This window comes from Chenopodium quinoa, unplaced genomic scaffold, assembly GCF_001683475.1.
Source record: "Chenopodium quinoa cultivar QQ74 unplaced genomic scaffold, ASM168347v1, whole genome shotgun sequence".
Taxonomy (NCBI): domain Eukaryota; kingdom Viridiplantae; phylum Streptophyta; class Magnoliopsida; order Caryophyllales; family Amaranthaceae; genus Chenopodium; species Chenopodium quinoa.
The window spans coordinates 4041197-4054719 of NW_018745684.1; the positions used below are offsets into that span (position 1 = coordinate 4041197).

The 13523-nt window shown below is 35.2% G+C and overlaps 1 protein-coding gene and 1 long non-coding RNA gene across 2 annotated transcripts; one reads left to right on the top strand and one right to left on the bottom strand.

Annotated features, from left to right (window-relative positions):
- The first annotated feature begins 6237 nt into the window (after positions 1-6237).
- On the top strand, positions 6238-7563 carry LOC110717443 (mitogen-activated protein kinase kinase 9-like). The gene has a single exon (XM_021896141.1). It carries the CDS (start codon positions 6307-6309, stop codon positions 7315-7317), a length of 1011 nt encoding a protein of 336 aa, XP_021751833.1. The 5' UTR covers positions 6238-6306; the 3' UTR covers positions 7318-7563.
- Positions 7564-8186: 623 nt separating this feature from the next.
- Positions 8187-12386, bottom strand: LOC110718080. Its single transcript, XR_002510830.1, has 2 exons — positions 8575-12386; positions 8187-8481 (listed from the first exon to the last, which is right to left on the bottom strand). It is a non-coding gene; the product is annotated as an uncharacterized LOC110718080 (long non-coding RNA).
- Between the last annotated feature and the right edge of the window lie 1137 nt (positions 12387-13523).

The window sequence follows — 13523 nt, forward strand, 5'->3', positions numbered from 1 at the left end:
ATGAAGAAAATAAAGGAATAGGATTAAAGGAAATTGAATTTGCGTTGGAAAGAATAGGCAGAACTTGCAGAGGTCATAAATCCTTTGATATAACTCCGAATTGGGTGATTCTTGAACCTAACCTCAAGGATTTTTTGAGAGGAATAATTTTCTGTGAAATAGAAAAATCCAAAAAATGACTAGAAGTTCCCGAAAATTGGCTCCAAAGATATACGGGCAGATTTTCTTTTAGAAAAGAGGAAAAGAAAAATAGGAAAAGTTTGAGGGAAAAGAAGAGTAAAAGAAGGGAATTGAGTTTTTGGCGTGAAGAATATGAGAGTTATGAGGGGGTATTTATAGATGTTTAGGTGATGAGTTTATAGAAATTTAGGGTTGTATAATTTATGGAAATTTTAAAGAATAGAAATTAGGGTTTTAAATGTATGGAAGGATATTAGATTTTATTTGGTCATGAAATATTATTTAGTAGGTTTTGAGCTTGGAGTGCAAGTATAGAATAAGATCAAGAGATTTTAGATTTAAGAATAGAAATAAGGAATTTTAAAGGATTTTTATTTTTAATAAATTAAATTAAAACCATTTAGAAAATTCATGAGTGGCCGAAAATATTGACATATAATAATTAATTAAATCAGATTTTTATTGTATAAAATCCGAAAATTAATATATTTCATGAAAATAATTAATTTAGAAAAATATTAAAACAATTTAGATTTTTATTCTATGAAAACCGAAAATACATTTTAATTAATCTACCGAATTAATATAATTTCGGTTTAGCTATTTAAATTTTGAGAAATCAAAAATACTATTTATAACATAAGTATAAAATAGTTTCATTTATTGGACTATCCAATTTAATTAGTTTTGTAAAATAATGATTTAGGCGCCAAAATTTAAATATCATTTTGGCTCCAAAATTAAAATACTCTTTAGAAAATAATTAATTTAGAAAAACACGTCAAAATACGAGACTAAAATACCTTTTAAAAATACGGGGTATTACAGTCTACCCCCCTTAAAAGAAGTTTCGTCCCGAAACTAGGCAGAATAATGAGGGGAAAAATTAAAATTTTCTTCTTTGAAAATAAATTTTAGTTTGTTAATTTCATGCACATTCTAGCTAGACACGCCCTACTGCTACCCTAGAGGGTTGAAATTAAACGCGCGCGAAACTCTATCGCACTCTACCCCCCTTAAAAAGGGGTTACGTCCCCGTAACTCGACCAACACATTAACTCATTAAATCAACGATATTAACACTTTATCGGCGATCGTCAATCAAAGTAAGGAAAATGAGCAAGTTTCAAACATCCAAAAGAACTTAGGTTTTGATTTGTTTACAAAAGTAGTTAGAAAACTCGTCAAATATTTTTATGAGTCGTTCGTAAAATTTAAAATATTTTCATTAGGAGAAATCGTGGAAAGACTATAAGGTATGAACTGAAATATTTAATCAAATATATTAAAAGATTTATGAAAGTTTCCAATCTAAACCATTATTTAAAAACAAGGAATACAAAACTTTATTTTCAAAATATATTTGAAAAATCATTTTGCATACTTGTAAAATACTTTTTAAAAGTCTTACTTTTTCATAAAGAAACTCTATAATTACAATAATCACATATTCAACTTCATAGCTAAGATTGACATAAGTACAAGCATAAAAAGAACATATCACACCTTGACCTTCTTATCGCTCAAAGATTAGTAACTTGTCTCAGGGTATCTTCCAAAAGTATTTACAATTTTCCCAACAATTTAATGAGTCTTAGTAATACAGCCTTAAAACGTAATCATTACCTCTTGGTTACTTCAAATAACATAATACTTCGTCTAAAAAACTCGATAATCTTTTCTCATAACTTCAAATTCCTCAATCTGGTTGTAATAATCCATAACTTATCTCTAAGGCAATTCATTAAATAACTCAATTGATTCTTCTATCATTAATAACTTCTCTATACCAATTTTATCGTCAATCCCTTAGAGTAAAATTCTTTAAGTAATCATCCAAACAATCATTTCCTTAACTAACTTTAATAAATCCCTTCACAAGGTATTATTTCTTCAAAATAACTTCAATTTAAACAAATTCCTCTATCTCAATATTATTCTTATACTTCCTTACACTTCAATTGACTCAAAATCCTCTAACTTTTGTATTAAGTTCCTTCAAAGATTCAATCATCAACAATTTTGCTTTAAATAATCATCATTATACGCATTCTTGCAATATGAATACTTTCCACGATCATAAATTTATGCTAATATCAAAATTCATATCACCCAAAAATACATACTTTACTCTAATACTTATGTAGAACCTTTAACTCATTATTACCATAAATAATATTTCCATGTGAAATTGATCGTCGTGCAGCATTCGACTGAAAGTTCCCATCCCAAATTCAGTTGATGGAATGTCGTGTGAGGGCACTTGGAAGGGCTATGTGTTGTAACCAGAAGTATATGTAGATTGTTGTTCTGGACGAGTACTTTGTTGGGTACATATAGGCACCATTTCTACATATATCTCAGTGGGAACACCCTTCATTGCAACAACACTCCTTAGAGCTTTCACATGCTTATTCGTAGAAACCGGTAACACTTGAACCCCATTGCCGGTCTCAAACCTCATTTTAATGTTTACTTCAACATTCCTCGGGTCTGAACCAATACTACTATGAACCTCGTTCATCAAATCATTGATAGTCATATTCGGTTCAAGTGTTAGTGGTTCCATATTTCCCCCACTATACTCGACACGGGGTCCATCAAACAGAATTTCACCTCCCCACCGGCATAACAAAACAACATTTTGTGCAGCCATATTCTACGTAACCAAAACACATTTCAGGATTGTTGAAATCTAGAGCGAGGTAAAACAGGTTGCCCACAAACTAAGCACTAACTCCATTTATAAACTCTTAGTTTAGTTGAAATGCAAAACGATTACTAACAAACTAAAATTGTAAACATTACACTAATATGAATTGATAGATAAATTATCAATAATGAAATAAGACTCTTCTCACCAATAATCTATACTAATCAACAATTATATTTCACATATTACTGTTAACAATTTCAACAATTTCACATATAAGTATCACATTACCATCAACAACTTCACCAATTTCATCAACAATGTACCACATCACCATCAATAATTATCAACAATGTACCACATTTTCATTAATAATTAGCAACAATTTCATACAATTTACATGAATTAACCACAATTTAGAGCAATTACACTAAATTGAATTTAGGGTTTACTACGAAATTGAGTGAGTGAGTGTGAGAGAAAGAGGGGCAGCAGCAGCGTGGGTGGTGGCGGTGGTTGAGTGCGTGGGTGGGTGTGTTTGAGGGAGTATTCTGAACTGAAACACGAAGAACTCATATACCACGCAAGAAACGCTGTCCCAGACAGCGTTTTATTTAAAAACATCAATTCGCATAAAACGCTGTCTCAGACAACGTTTTATGCGCTACTTTTTTTTTTTAATTTATTTCTTTTAAATATCAGAAACTAAGAACTTTTAAAAAAAAATACAAAAGGTAAAACGCTGTCTGGGACAGCTTTACCAATGAAATTTTTTTTTATAAAAAATCCAGGGATAAAACGCTGTCTGAGACAGCGTTTTACCCTGAAAGCTTAGTTTGGTAAATAGTTTTGCCACGCGTCTAAATTGGTAAATATTTTGCCAATTTCGCTCAATTCGGAGAAAAGTCCCTTATATGTGTGTGATTATAAAACGATGATTGGCACAGTTAAAACGACAGGAGTGCATGGAAACAAGTGGACGGAGTAGTAAGCAGACTTTTCTTCAAAACTAAAAATGGGATAGATGTTTCGAAGAAGTAACATCAAACATTCAAACATACATAAATGCTGAAATAGTGACTCACTCCCTTCCAATCATCTTCTTGCGCGCATTGTTTGGATAGATGTATATGATGATGTTCCAAATTTGCTTACGTGCCCAAATAAAGTTAAAAAAGCATCATCCTACCAAAACCAACAAGATAATTATCTTAATTATTACAATTATAATATAATGGATCTTTTTATTTATATGATGATGTTTCGAAGATCCAAAGTCATCACCTTTGTTTCTTTCCGTTTTTTAGTAGATGTATCACTTTTTATATATAGCAATCCAAAGTTTCAATTTAGATGCATCATTTCCTTTTTTAGTCAATAAATTTTTATGTATTTTTTTTATAGCCCTTTTTATTTTTTTATATCTAACTCTCTCTACACTAAAAAAGAGTCCGCAATTTCAAAAATTATACATTTAATAAAAAACGGGGAAAAGTAGTATTTATCTCATTTTTATCGATCGCTTTTGCTCCACTTACTCTGCTCATCACTACTTGCCCAACCAAAAGGGGCCCATTTTAACCAACCCGATTAAAACGTCTACAAAAACTAATACTTTTCGAAACCAGCCTGGTTATTTTTTGTCATTGCTAGTGCAAAAATGTCACCCTCTTCAATATTAAGTCACCTTATTTTGGCTAATTATTCATTATTTTAGGTCAATGATAAAATAAATAAATAAATAAATAAAATAAAATAAATCTTATAATTACTTGACTTTAAATGTATTCATATATACGTATAAGAATATGCACTAGTTTGAATGCTAATTAAAGAAAATACGGTGTATTGTCACACTTGAATTATTTGACTTATGTTCAGATTTTCTTAATATAATGTTCTTAAAGTTAGATCTTAGAAAAACTTGTTTCTCCGACCATCACAAAAAGTCACATTAATGTAACACCTCATACGTAAGAAAACAACATAATTCTTTGTTTAAATCCCCTTTGGAATGGTTGAGTTATTCTTTGGCTCTACCAATTTTCACATAGCACTTAGTATTTATAGTAATAAAGTTAATTACGACCTGAGTTATTATTATTATTTTACGAAATTTTATAATTTATCTATCCAAGTAAAGACTATATATAGTCTATACATGATTGCTTAATATAGTATTTTGCGTACAAAAAAATACGGAGTACTTTTAAAAAATACGATTGTTAATAATATTAATTAATGGAAATTTTGTAATAAGTTGGACAATAATTATTTAATTGAAATAATAGAAGAAGTAATGTATGTGTGTGAGTGTGGCTTCACTAATATGAAATTCAAACAAGATAATTCTTGTTTGTGAACAAAACTTAATATATATTGCTAAAGTGGGAGGAGTATTGATTTTATTAATTTATCTCATTTATGAAATTGATGAATTGTACTTTATACATGCCGCCAAGGCTCTTCAATAAGGCAGGTGTTACACCCAGTTACTTTGACTGGTGGAGTAAGATAAATAATGAAGGTATCACAAAGATATCAACTACAGAAGAAGATAGGCTAGAAAAGAATGATGAACTTGACGTCCCACCAGGTTTTAGTCCAATTCAAAAAAAGGTAGCGGCCAAAGCGACTAATTCTGCTATCATCCAACAGAGGGAATGCAATTATCCAGAAGAACGTACAAAAGAAGGACTCACCCTTGAAGATGGAATTGAGACTAACGTTGGAAGTTTGATAAGAAGTTTTGTTATCATTAACAAAGAGGTTCAAATCAACATATGGATCTTGTAGATCGTATATTTAGATTGTAGAGAGTTGTTAACTTGGTCAGGGAAGCCAAAATCGGTAAGATCTAAAGGCCAAATAAAATAAGCTTGATTATTTGATACTCTATTAATGTCAGTCTTTCTGATTATGGTCTGTTATTACAATTATACATATTTGCCCATTATATAATTGTGTGTTAACAACCCAAGTAATTAATAGTATACAAGTATATACTATCTAGTAAATAAATCCCTTTAAATTATGATGTGTTTAAGTGGTTATGTGTTAAATATTACCCTATCATCTTATGTTTTATTAATTAATTAGGAGTAAGTCTTGTTACCCAACACAACTCCTAATTAAATATCTCGTATTCGGTTGATTAATTAATAAAACACATACCATTATATATTTAGCATAGTTGTCACTATAGTAGTTTAATTTGTACTCAAACTTATAGCTAGCCTAGGTGCTACCAACATTATAGTTATATCTGTACATGATTGATCATATCCATCCAAAATCCCTATCAAATCCAAACTCTATTTCCTTCCTACTTCTCCTTTAAATCCAATATATATTAAATTAAATGCACATGCTTTGATTAAATTATCGCAAATTATATTATTTTTATTTACTATATATAACTCCTCTTTTATTTTTCATCAACACTTCCTCTCCTTTCTCAAAAAAAAAAAAAAATGGCATTAGTAAGAGAGCGTAGACAACTCAACCTCCGCCTCCCTCTCCCTGAAAACTCCCAACGCCGCCCATCTTTTCCATTACCACTACCTCCACCTACTCACTCCTCCGCCACCACCACCGCAACAACCATCGTTACAACCACCGTTACAACCACCGCAACAACCTCTTCCGTTTCATCCTCTCTTTCTGATTTCACCAAACTATCCGTTCTTGGCAGTGGAAACGGCGGAACTGTCTACAAAGTAGCCCACAAGCAAAACGGCACCGTTTATGCTCTAAAACTAGTCTCCTCTGATCCAAACCCTACTCACCTCCGCCAGCTCAGCCGCGAGAAAGAAATCCTCCGGCGTATGATCTCATCGGACTCACCTTACATCGTCCGATGTCATCGAGTTTTCGAGAAATTAGATGGTGATTTGGCAATACTAATGGAATACATGGATGGCGGTACACTTGATCATACTCTTAAAAACCAAGGCACTTTTTCTGAACCATTGCTAGCCAACGTGGCAACACAAATCTTGAACGGGTTAAAATACCTTCACTCACATAAGATAGTTCACAGAGATATTAAACCCTCGAATCTTCTAGTGAATTCCAATTGGGAAGTCAAGATATCTGACTTCGGTGTGGGGAGGATCATGGGTAGGACGCTGGATCCATGTAACTCATACGTCGGCACGTGTGCTTATATGAGTCCCGAGAGGTTTGATCCCGATACCTACGGCGGGAATTATAATGGATATGCGGGTGATATTTGGAGTTTGGGGCTAACTTTAATGGAATTGTATTTGGGTTATTTTCCGTTTTTGTTACCCGGTGAAAGACCCGATTGGGCTACTTTGATGTGTGCGATTTGTTTCGGAGACCCGCCGAGCTTGCCGGAGGGTCGTGGGTCGGAGGAGTTTAGGAGCTTTGTTAGTTGTTGCCTTCAAAAAGAAGCCACTAAACGGTGGTCCGCTGCTCAATTATTATCTCATCCCTTTATTTGTAAAACGACTAGATAATATTTGCATTTATAATTAATTATAGTTAATCAATCAATTAAGTTGTGGTTTATTTTTTAATGAGTTTTAGAGAGTAGTTGAATGATAGTTTTGCGATGTAAATCAAGTACAGTAGAATATCGATTAGTAAGGCTACTTGTTTCTTCTTCGAGGCCACTTGTTTCATTAATATTATTTGAACGATGTAAAGTTGGTTCTCCTTTCTTTGTCAAAAATGTTAACTACTCCATTATTTTGTTTTCTTTATATTGTTGTTTTCTATCATACTCGTAGCTTTATCTTTTTTTAATTGCTTAGTTTACGTGCAGGAATTTTTATATATTACACCTATATCACCACTCACCAACAACGGGGGATTAGAGTATTGGTGGGTTGTTTGAATATTCCCAACATATATAATTATATTTTGATTGTATGTACCATGTATTTAATTTTACATTTTTTGTTTACTAATAAGTAGATGTTAAAGATATTTGATGAGATTGACTATCCTCATTGTTAGTTTATTACACAATCTTATCTAATACGGAGTATTTGTTAGTAAGGATAGAGCTCGATAAAATAAAGAAAAGAGCTTAAGGCTATGTTTAATTCATTTGGTCAGATCTTTGATGTTTTTACTTTTCAAATATACAATTTTAATTATTTTTCTGAAATAAGCAAATTTTTGCACAAATTAATTATTCCACCAAATTTATAAATATGAAAGCAGGAATAAGATAATATCTAATCGTAATATAATGCAAATGTACAATGGGTATTTTTTTCAACATTATATTGTAAGATCGAAAGACCTACTCCCTCTGTCCCCAATATTTTGCCCCATCCCATATTTGTGCTTTATTAAGAAATGCATAGAGAGTGGAATGTGATGTGGTCCCTAAGCCATTTGGGTTGGAATTAATTAACAAAATGTAGAGAGATAAAGTACAAGTGGGCTTTTTAATAAAGAGTAAAAGTTGGCTCCCACTCAATTTTGTTCACTGTACAAATTTACATCATACTCCAAAATTTACAGAGAAAAACAAGAGTAGATATTTTACAGGAAATTTATCCAAAATTTCCAAAATTTTGGAGGGAAATTTTTCCCTCCTAAACCAAAAGCAGGGCAGTATAAAGAGCAGTGGCACAGTTGTTTCTCTTCCTCCTTTTATTTTCCACCACCTGAGAACACCAAAAAAACAGAGTGCAGTAATTCTGTAATTATAAAAAAACTCAGAAAATTAAATAGGGGAGGGGTACGGAGGGGGGAATTACTCTCAGTTTTATCATCATCGAGTAATTAAGGGACTCTTTTTACTGATGCCAAATTTCGAAATGGAAACAAGTGATTTTCTTAGCTTCATTGGCAACAACTCAGTGACGACTACATTCAGGAAACAACTCAGGCATCATCTCAGGCATCATCTCTAGAAACAACTCAGACATCATCTCAGGAAACAACTCCGGCATCAACCGAGGAAACAACTCTGGCAACAACTCCGACAACAACTCAGGCAGCAACTCAGGCAGCAACTCAGGCAGCAACTCAGGCAACAACCCAGGCAACAACTTAGGCACCAACTGAACAACATGAACGCAGGAGGGACATGAAAGATGTCGAAAGGAAGATGTGCATAGAGAGCCTCCTACATGCAGCAACAAACCTCAAGCTACTTCCGGGGACAATTACTAAACTTTCCCACATTCATGGTGTTAGTAGGTGGATTTTGCAAAGGATATGGAAGCAGGTGAAGCTTAGTGTGCGTTTGAAACAAAGCATCCAAATCAGCAAGAATAAAAAAGGAAAGGCTGGCAGAAAACCAATTCAACTGAATGTTGAACAATTGATGGAAGTCCCTTTGAAAAACAGGGGGAACATTAGGTCAGTAGCTTCAATAATGAAAATAAATAAGTCAACAATTGGGAGGTTTGTAAAAAAAGGCAAGATCTTGAGGCATAGTAAAGCAATCAAACCAACACTCACATCTGTGAATAAGATACAAAGGCTACGATGGTGCATGCAACAAGTAATCCCAAGCACAATTAATACCATCCCTTGATTTGGAGATATGTATAACGTGGTACACATTGATGAGCAATGGTTTTTTATGACAAAAAACTCGCAAACATTTTATTTGGCAGCAAATGAAGTGCATCCTTACCGGAATTGTAAGTCCAAAAGGTACGATACCAAAGTCATGTTTGAGGTTGCATTGTCCAGAGCAGTTCATGGACCAGATGGTGAATGTCTGTTTGATGGGAAGTTAGGATGTTTCCCACTGACAGAAGTTATTCCAGCAAAGCGATCTAGCATACATAGAGTGGCTGGCACTTTGGAGACAAAACCAATCAAGAATATTACACAATCAGTGATAAGGAAGTTATTTATTGAGCAATTGCTTCCTTCGATTAAGGCAAAATGGCCAATTGATGCATGTGGAACCATTTGGTTCAACAAGATAATGCTACACCACATTTGCAACTACATGACATTGAATTCAAAAACGCAGCAAACACAGATGGTTTCAACATACAGCTTATAGCACAACCCCCAAACAGTCCGGACTTAAATGTTCTCGACTTAGGGTTCTTTAATGCAATTCAACACCAACAAGCCCCTAGAGATGTATACGAGCTAGTAAGTGCTGTCAAGTATGCTTATGAAATTTTTGAGCCTCGTAAAGTAAATCATGTGTTTCTTAGCCTACAATATTGCATGCTTGAGATAATGATGGTGCATAGTTCAAATAATTATATACAACCACATCATGCAAAGGAAAGGATGGAAAGAGCAGAAAATTTGCCGACTTACATAGAAGTCCCAATTCAGTTGCTAAAAGAAAGTATGACATCTTTGCTACAACAACACATGTAATTACATGGATTGACAACCACTGTTCAGGACACAGAAGAAAGGGCAGAGGCAGAAACAGAGCACATTCCAAGGGAAAGCTATATCTCAATCGTGGAGGACACGTCTATGCAAGTTCATGAATTGGAAGGAATGATGCAGGACATGCGCATTTCCATGAGGTGATACAACTCAGGCAACTCAGGTAATGGCATGTTATTCCATAAGAAAGAATGCAAATTATGAAAACATATCAAGAATTTTTTGTTGTACAAATTTGTAGTAACCTGGCAGAGTAGTCAAATGTTGGTAGATGGTTGAAATAGGTAGCGTACAATGCTTATGATCATTACTACTTCGTCATTAGTATTTTGCCCCATTTTGTCTAATGTCTATAGGGATTGGATGTACTTTTGTGGAGTTTAAAAGGTTGGAATTATGCAAGTTATTAATCAGCCATAGTTGATAAGGAGTAGGTGCAAATGTATTCTGTAATTATAAATGAACCAACTTATAAATTTTATCAGCTTTATTTATTACTGTAATGTATGTGTTCACAAAACAGGAAGAAGAACACACAATACACAACTCACAAATGTCATAGTGTTGTGATCATCATGGGGTTGGAAACAACATTGCAACTATGTGCCACATCAAACATCTACAGGATGGAGTGGCATCACATTGCCTCATCAAACATCCTACAAGATGGAGTGGCAACAACTACGTGTTTCAGTGACTGCTTAATCGTGCCTCGTCAAACATCAAAAAAATGATGGAGTGGCATCACATAAGCTGAAATCCACCCCCCCATAGTAGATCATGCACATACTCATCATAAGGTCTCTTTGTCTATTAATAAATCTACTTAATCAACAATACAGAACAACAATAACCACACAGTACCAAGCAAACACATATACCAAGTTCACAGCATTACACAATCAGAGTACATACTAGTCCACCGTCATAATTAAGTCAATAGCCAAATTTTTTTAAAAAAGTTAGGCTAATAAAGAGATTTGGACTAACTATCACAAATATTCTATTTCACAAATACTAACAGATTTAGACTATCACAAATACTCCGTTTATAAAATCTTAGGCTAATTAATAGCTTATCTGGACTTTTTCGGATCACAGAAATAAAGAGGACAAAGAAGTTGGAAGCATTTCACCTCCATTTTCTAGTTTTTGGCCGGAGAAGTTATTCTCCGGCCCTTGGGACTCAACTACATCAGCGTCGAACTCTATAGCAGAAGTACCGAAGTCGATAGCCCTTTTTGAAACCCTAGATCTGAGCACCCCCAGCCTTCTATAAGGGATTGAGTTGCTACCCCCTTTGGTGAAGCTCAGTGGTTGGGCAGACTGCATGCACAAAGGTGTCTCCGGTACCTGAATTAGGGCTGGAGGTGGCGAGCTAGTGACGGTTGCTGCAGGGGTGTTGGGGATAAACTCCTCTTCGTCATCATCGGAGTGGTTTAAGGTAGGGGTATGGTTTACAAAAAGACTATGCTTCAAGAAATCATAATCCTCGTCATTTAACTCCGAATTAAACCCACCCTTACCATTAAAGCTCATATCTAATTAGATCTGGAAATTAAACACCACAGAATATACGAAGTTTGGGTAGAAATTATTCAAAACAAAAAAAATCAAAGCTTTTCTAACAATGAAAAACAAAGACGAAGCCTAGATTAAGTAGCCAGTCGGATCTCAGTGTTCCGGCATCGTAGATCTAGGTTTTGAGGGATTTCAATCTTATAAACAAAGCGAAAGAGAGAGAACAGAAATGGAAGAGGGGGATTTCAGTTTTGATGGGGTTTTCAGAGAACAAAATAAATGGCAAGTAGGGAGAAAAAGCAGCCTCGGTTGTAACGGAGGAAGAAGAGAGGTGGTGATGGAAGAGAGAGAGCCATTAGCAATTGAGGAGAGAGAGTGGGTAAGAGGAGATCAGGGGAGGAAAAGAGGCTGATGCATTTGGGTTTTAGTGGGCTAAGCAAGGTTAATGGAGTGATTTGGAGCTGTTTACAATATGGGACCATGGCCCAAAATAGAATGGGGCAAAAAATAAGGGACTTCCGTAAATGGCAAATGGGGCAAAATATAAGGGACAGAGGGAGTATATGGTAAGTTTGTATACGCATCATCTTTCTCTAATGCCAAATCAGATTTTGAAATAAAATTAAGGCTAAATTAGAAAATAACACCAAAAAAAAACCCCGATTTTGATAATAACACCACTAAAAAAAAAAGTTTTTTTATAACACCACCAAAAATCCAAAAATTTTGGTTTCACCACCCACTAACGGATTTTTGGATGGAAACCGTCAGTAAGACCCCTATGGACACGTGTCAATTAGGTATTGGTTTAAAAAAAAATTAAATAAAAAAAAAGAAAACACCCTAACCCAGCCACTAGCCTTCCACCGGCAGCCTAATCCTAGCCGCCGGACGCCAATCCTCAGCCGCCGGCACCCTTTGTCCCACCAAAACCAGCGAAATGAGGCCAACCACCACCCTCATAAACTGGCGACAACCATCCTAGTCTTATCAACCGCCGCGAAAACGAATTCCACCTCATAATTTGCCGCCACTTTGGTTTCTGGGTACCGGTTTGGGTTTGGGTTTGGGTATGGGTGTGGATTGGGGTTTCGGCGGTTTGGCGACGATTTTGAGTAGGGGAGAGGAGTTCGACGAAAGTGATGGGTGTGATGTTGTTGTTTCGAATGGCTTAGGTTGGGGTTACGGTGGTTTGGCGACGGTGTGGGTTGGGGTTTCGGCTGGTTTAGGTTGGGGTAGTGGTGTTCGGCGAAGGTGTGGGCTGGGGTTTTGGCTGGTTTAGGTTGGGGTAACGGTGTTCGGTGAAGGTATGGGCTGGGGTTTCGGCTGGTTTAGATTGAGGTAACGGTGTTCGCCGAAGGTGTGGGTTGGGGTCACGGTGGTTCGGCGACGGTTTCGGAGCTTCGTCGACAATTTCAGGGGCTAGGTATGGGTGGGATCGGCGCCGGTGGTGGAGGTGGCTGGCTGGGTTAGGGGGTAATTTTTTTTTTCTAATTTTTCTTTTTTTTAAACCAATAAACAACTGACATGTGTACATGGCGGGCCCCACTAACGGTTTCCATCCATGATGAATTCGGTTTCCATACTTTTTTTTTGGGTGGTGTTATTATCAAAATCGGGGGTTTTTTTGGGTGTTATTTTCTAATTTAGCCTAAAATTAATGAATCGCCATACATGATAAATTCTCTTTCTCTATTTCGTACTACTTCTAGGATTCATTTGCTTCGATACAGTGAAATGGATTGATATGGAATCTCATACTAGAAAAGTATGATGTTTATTTAAATTTCATTCTAGTTTAAAGCTGTTC

Excerpts from the sequence above, each read along its gene's own strand:
- LOC110717443 (XM_021896141.1), top strand. The coding sequence starts at position 6,307 with ATGGCATTAGTAAGAGAGCGTAGACAACTCAACCTCCGCCTCCCTCTC.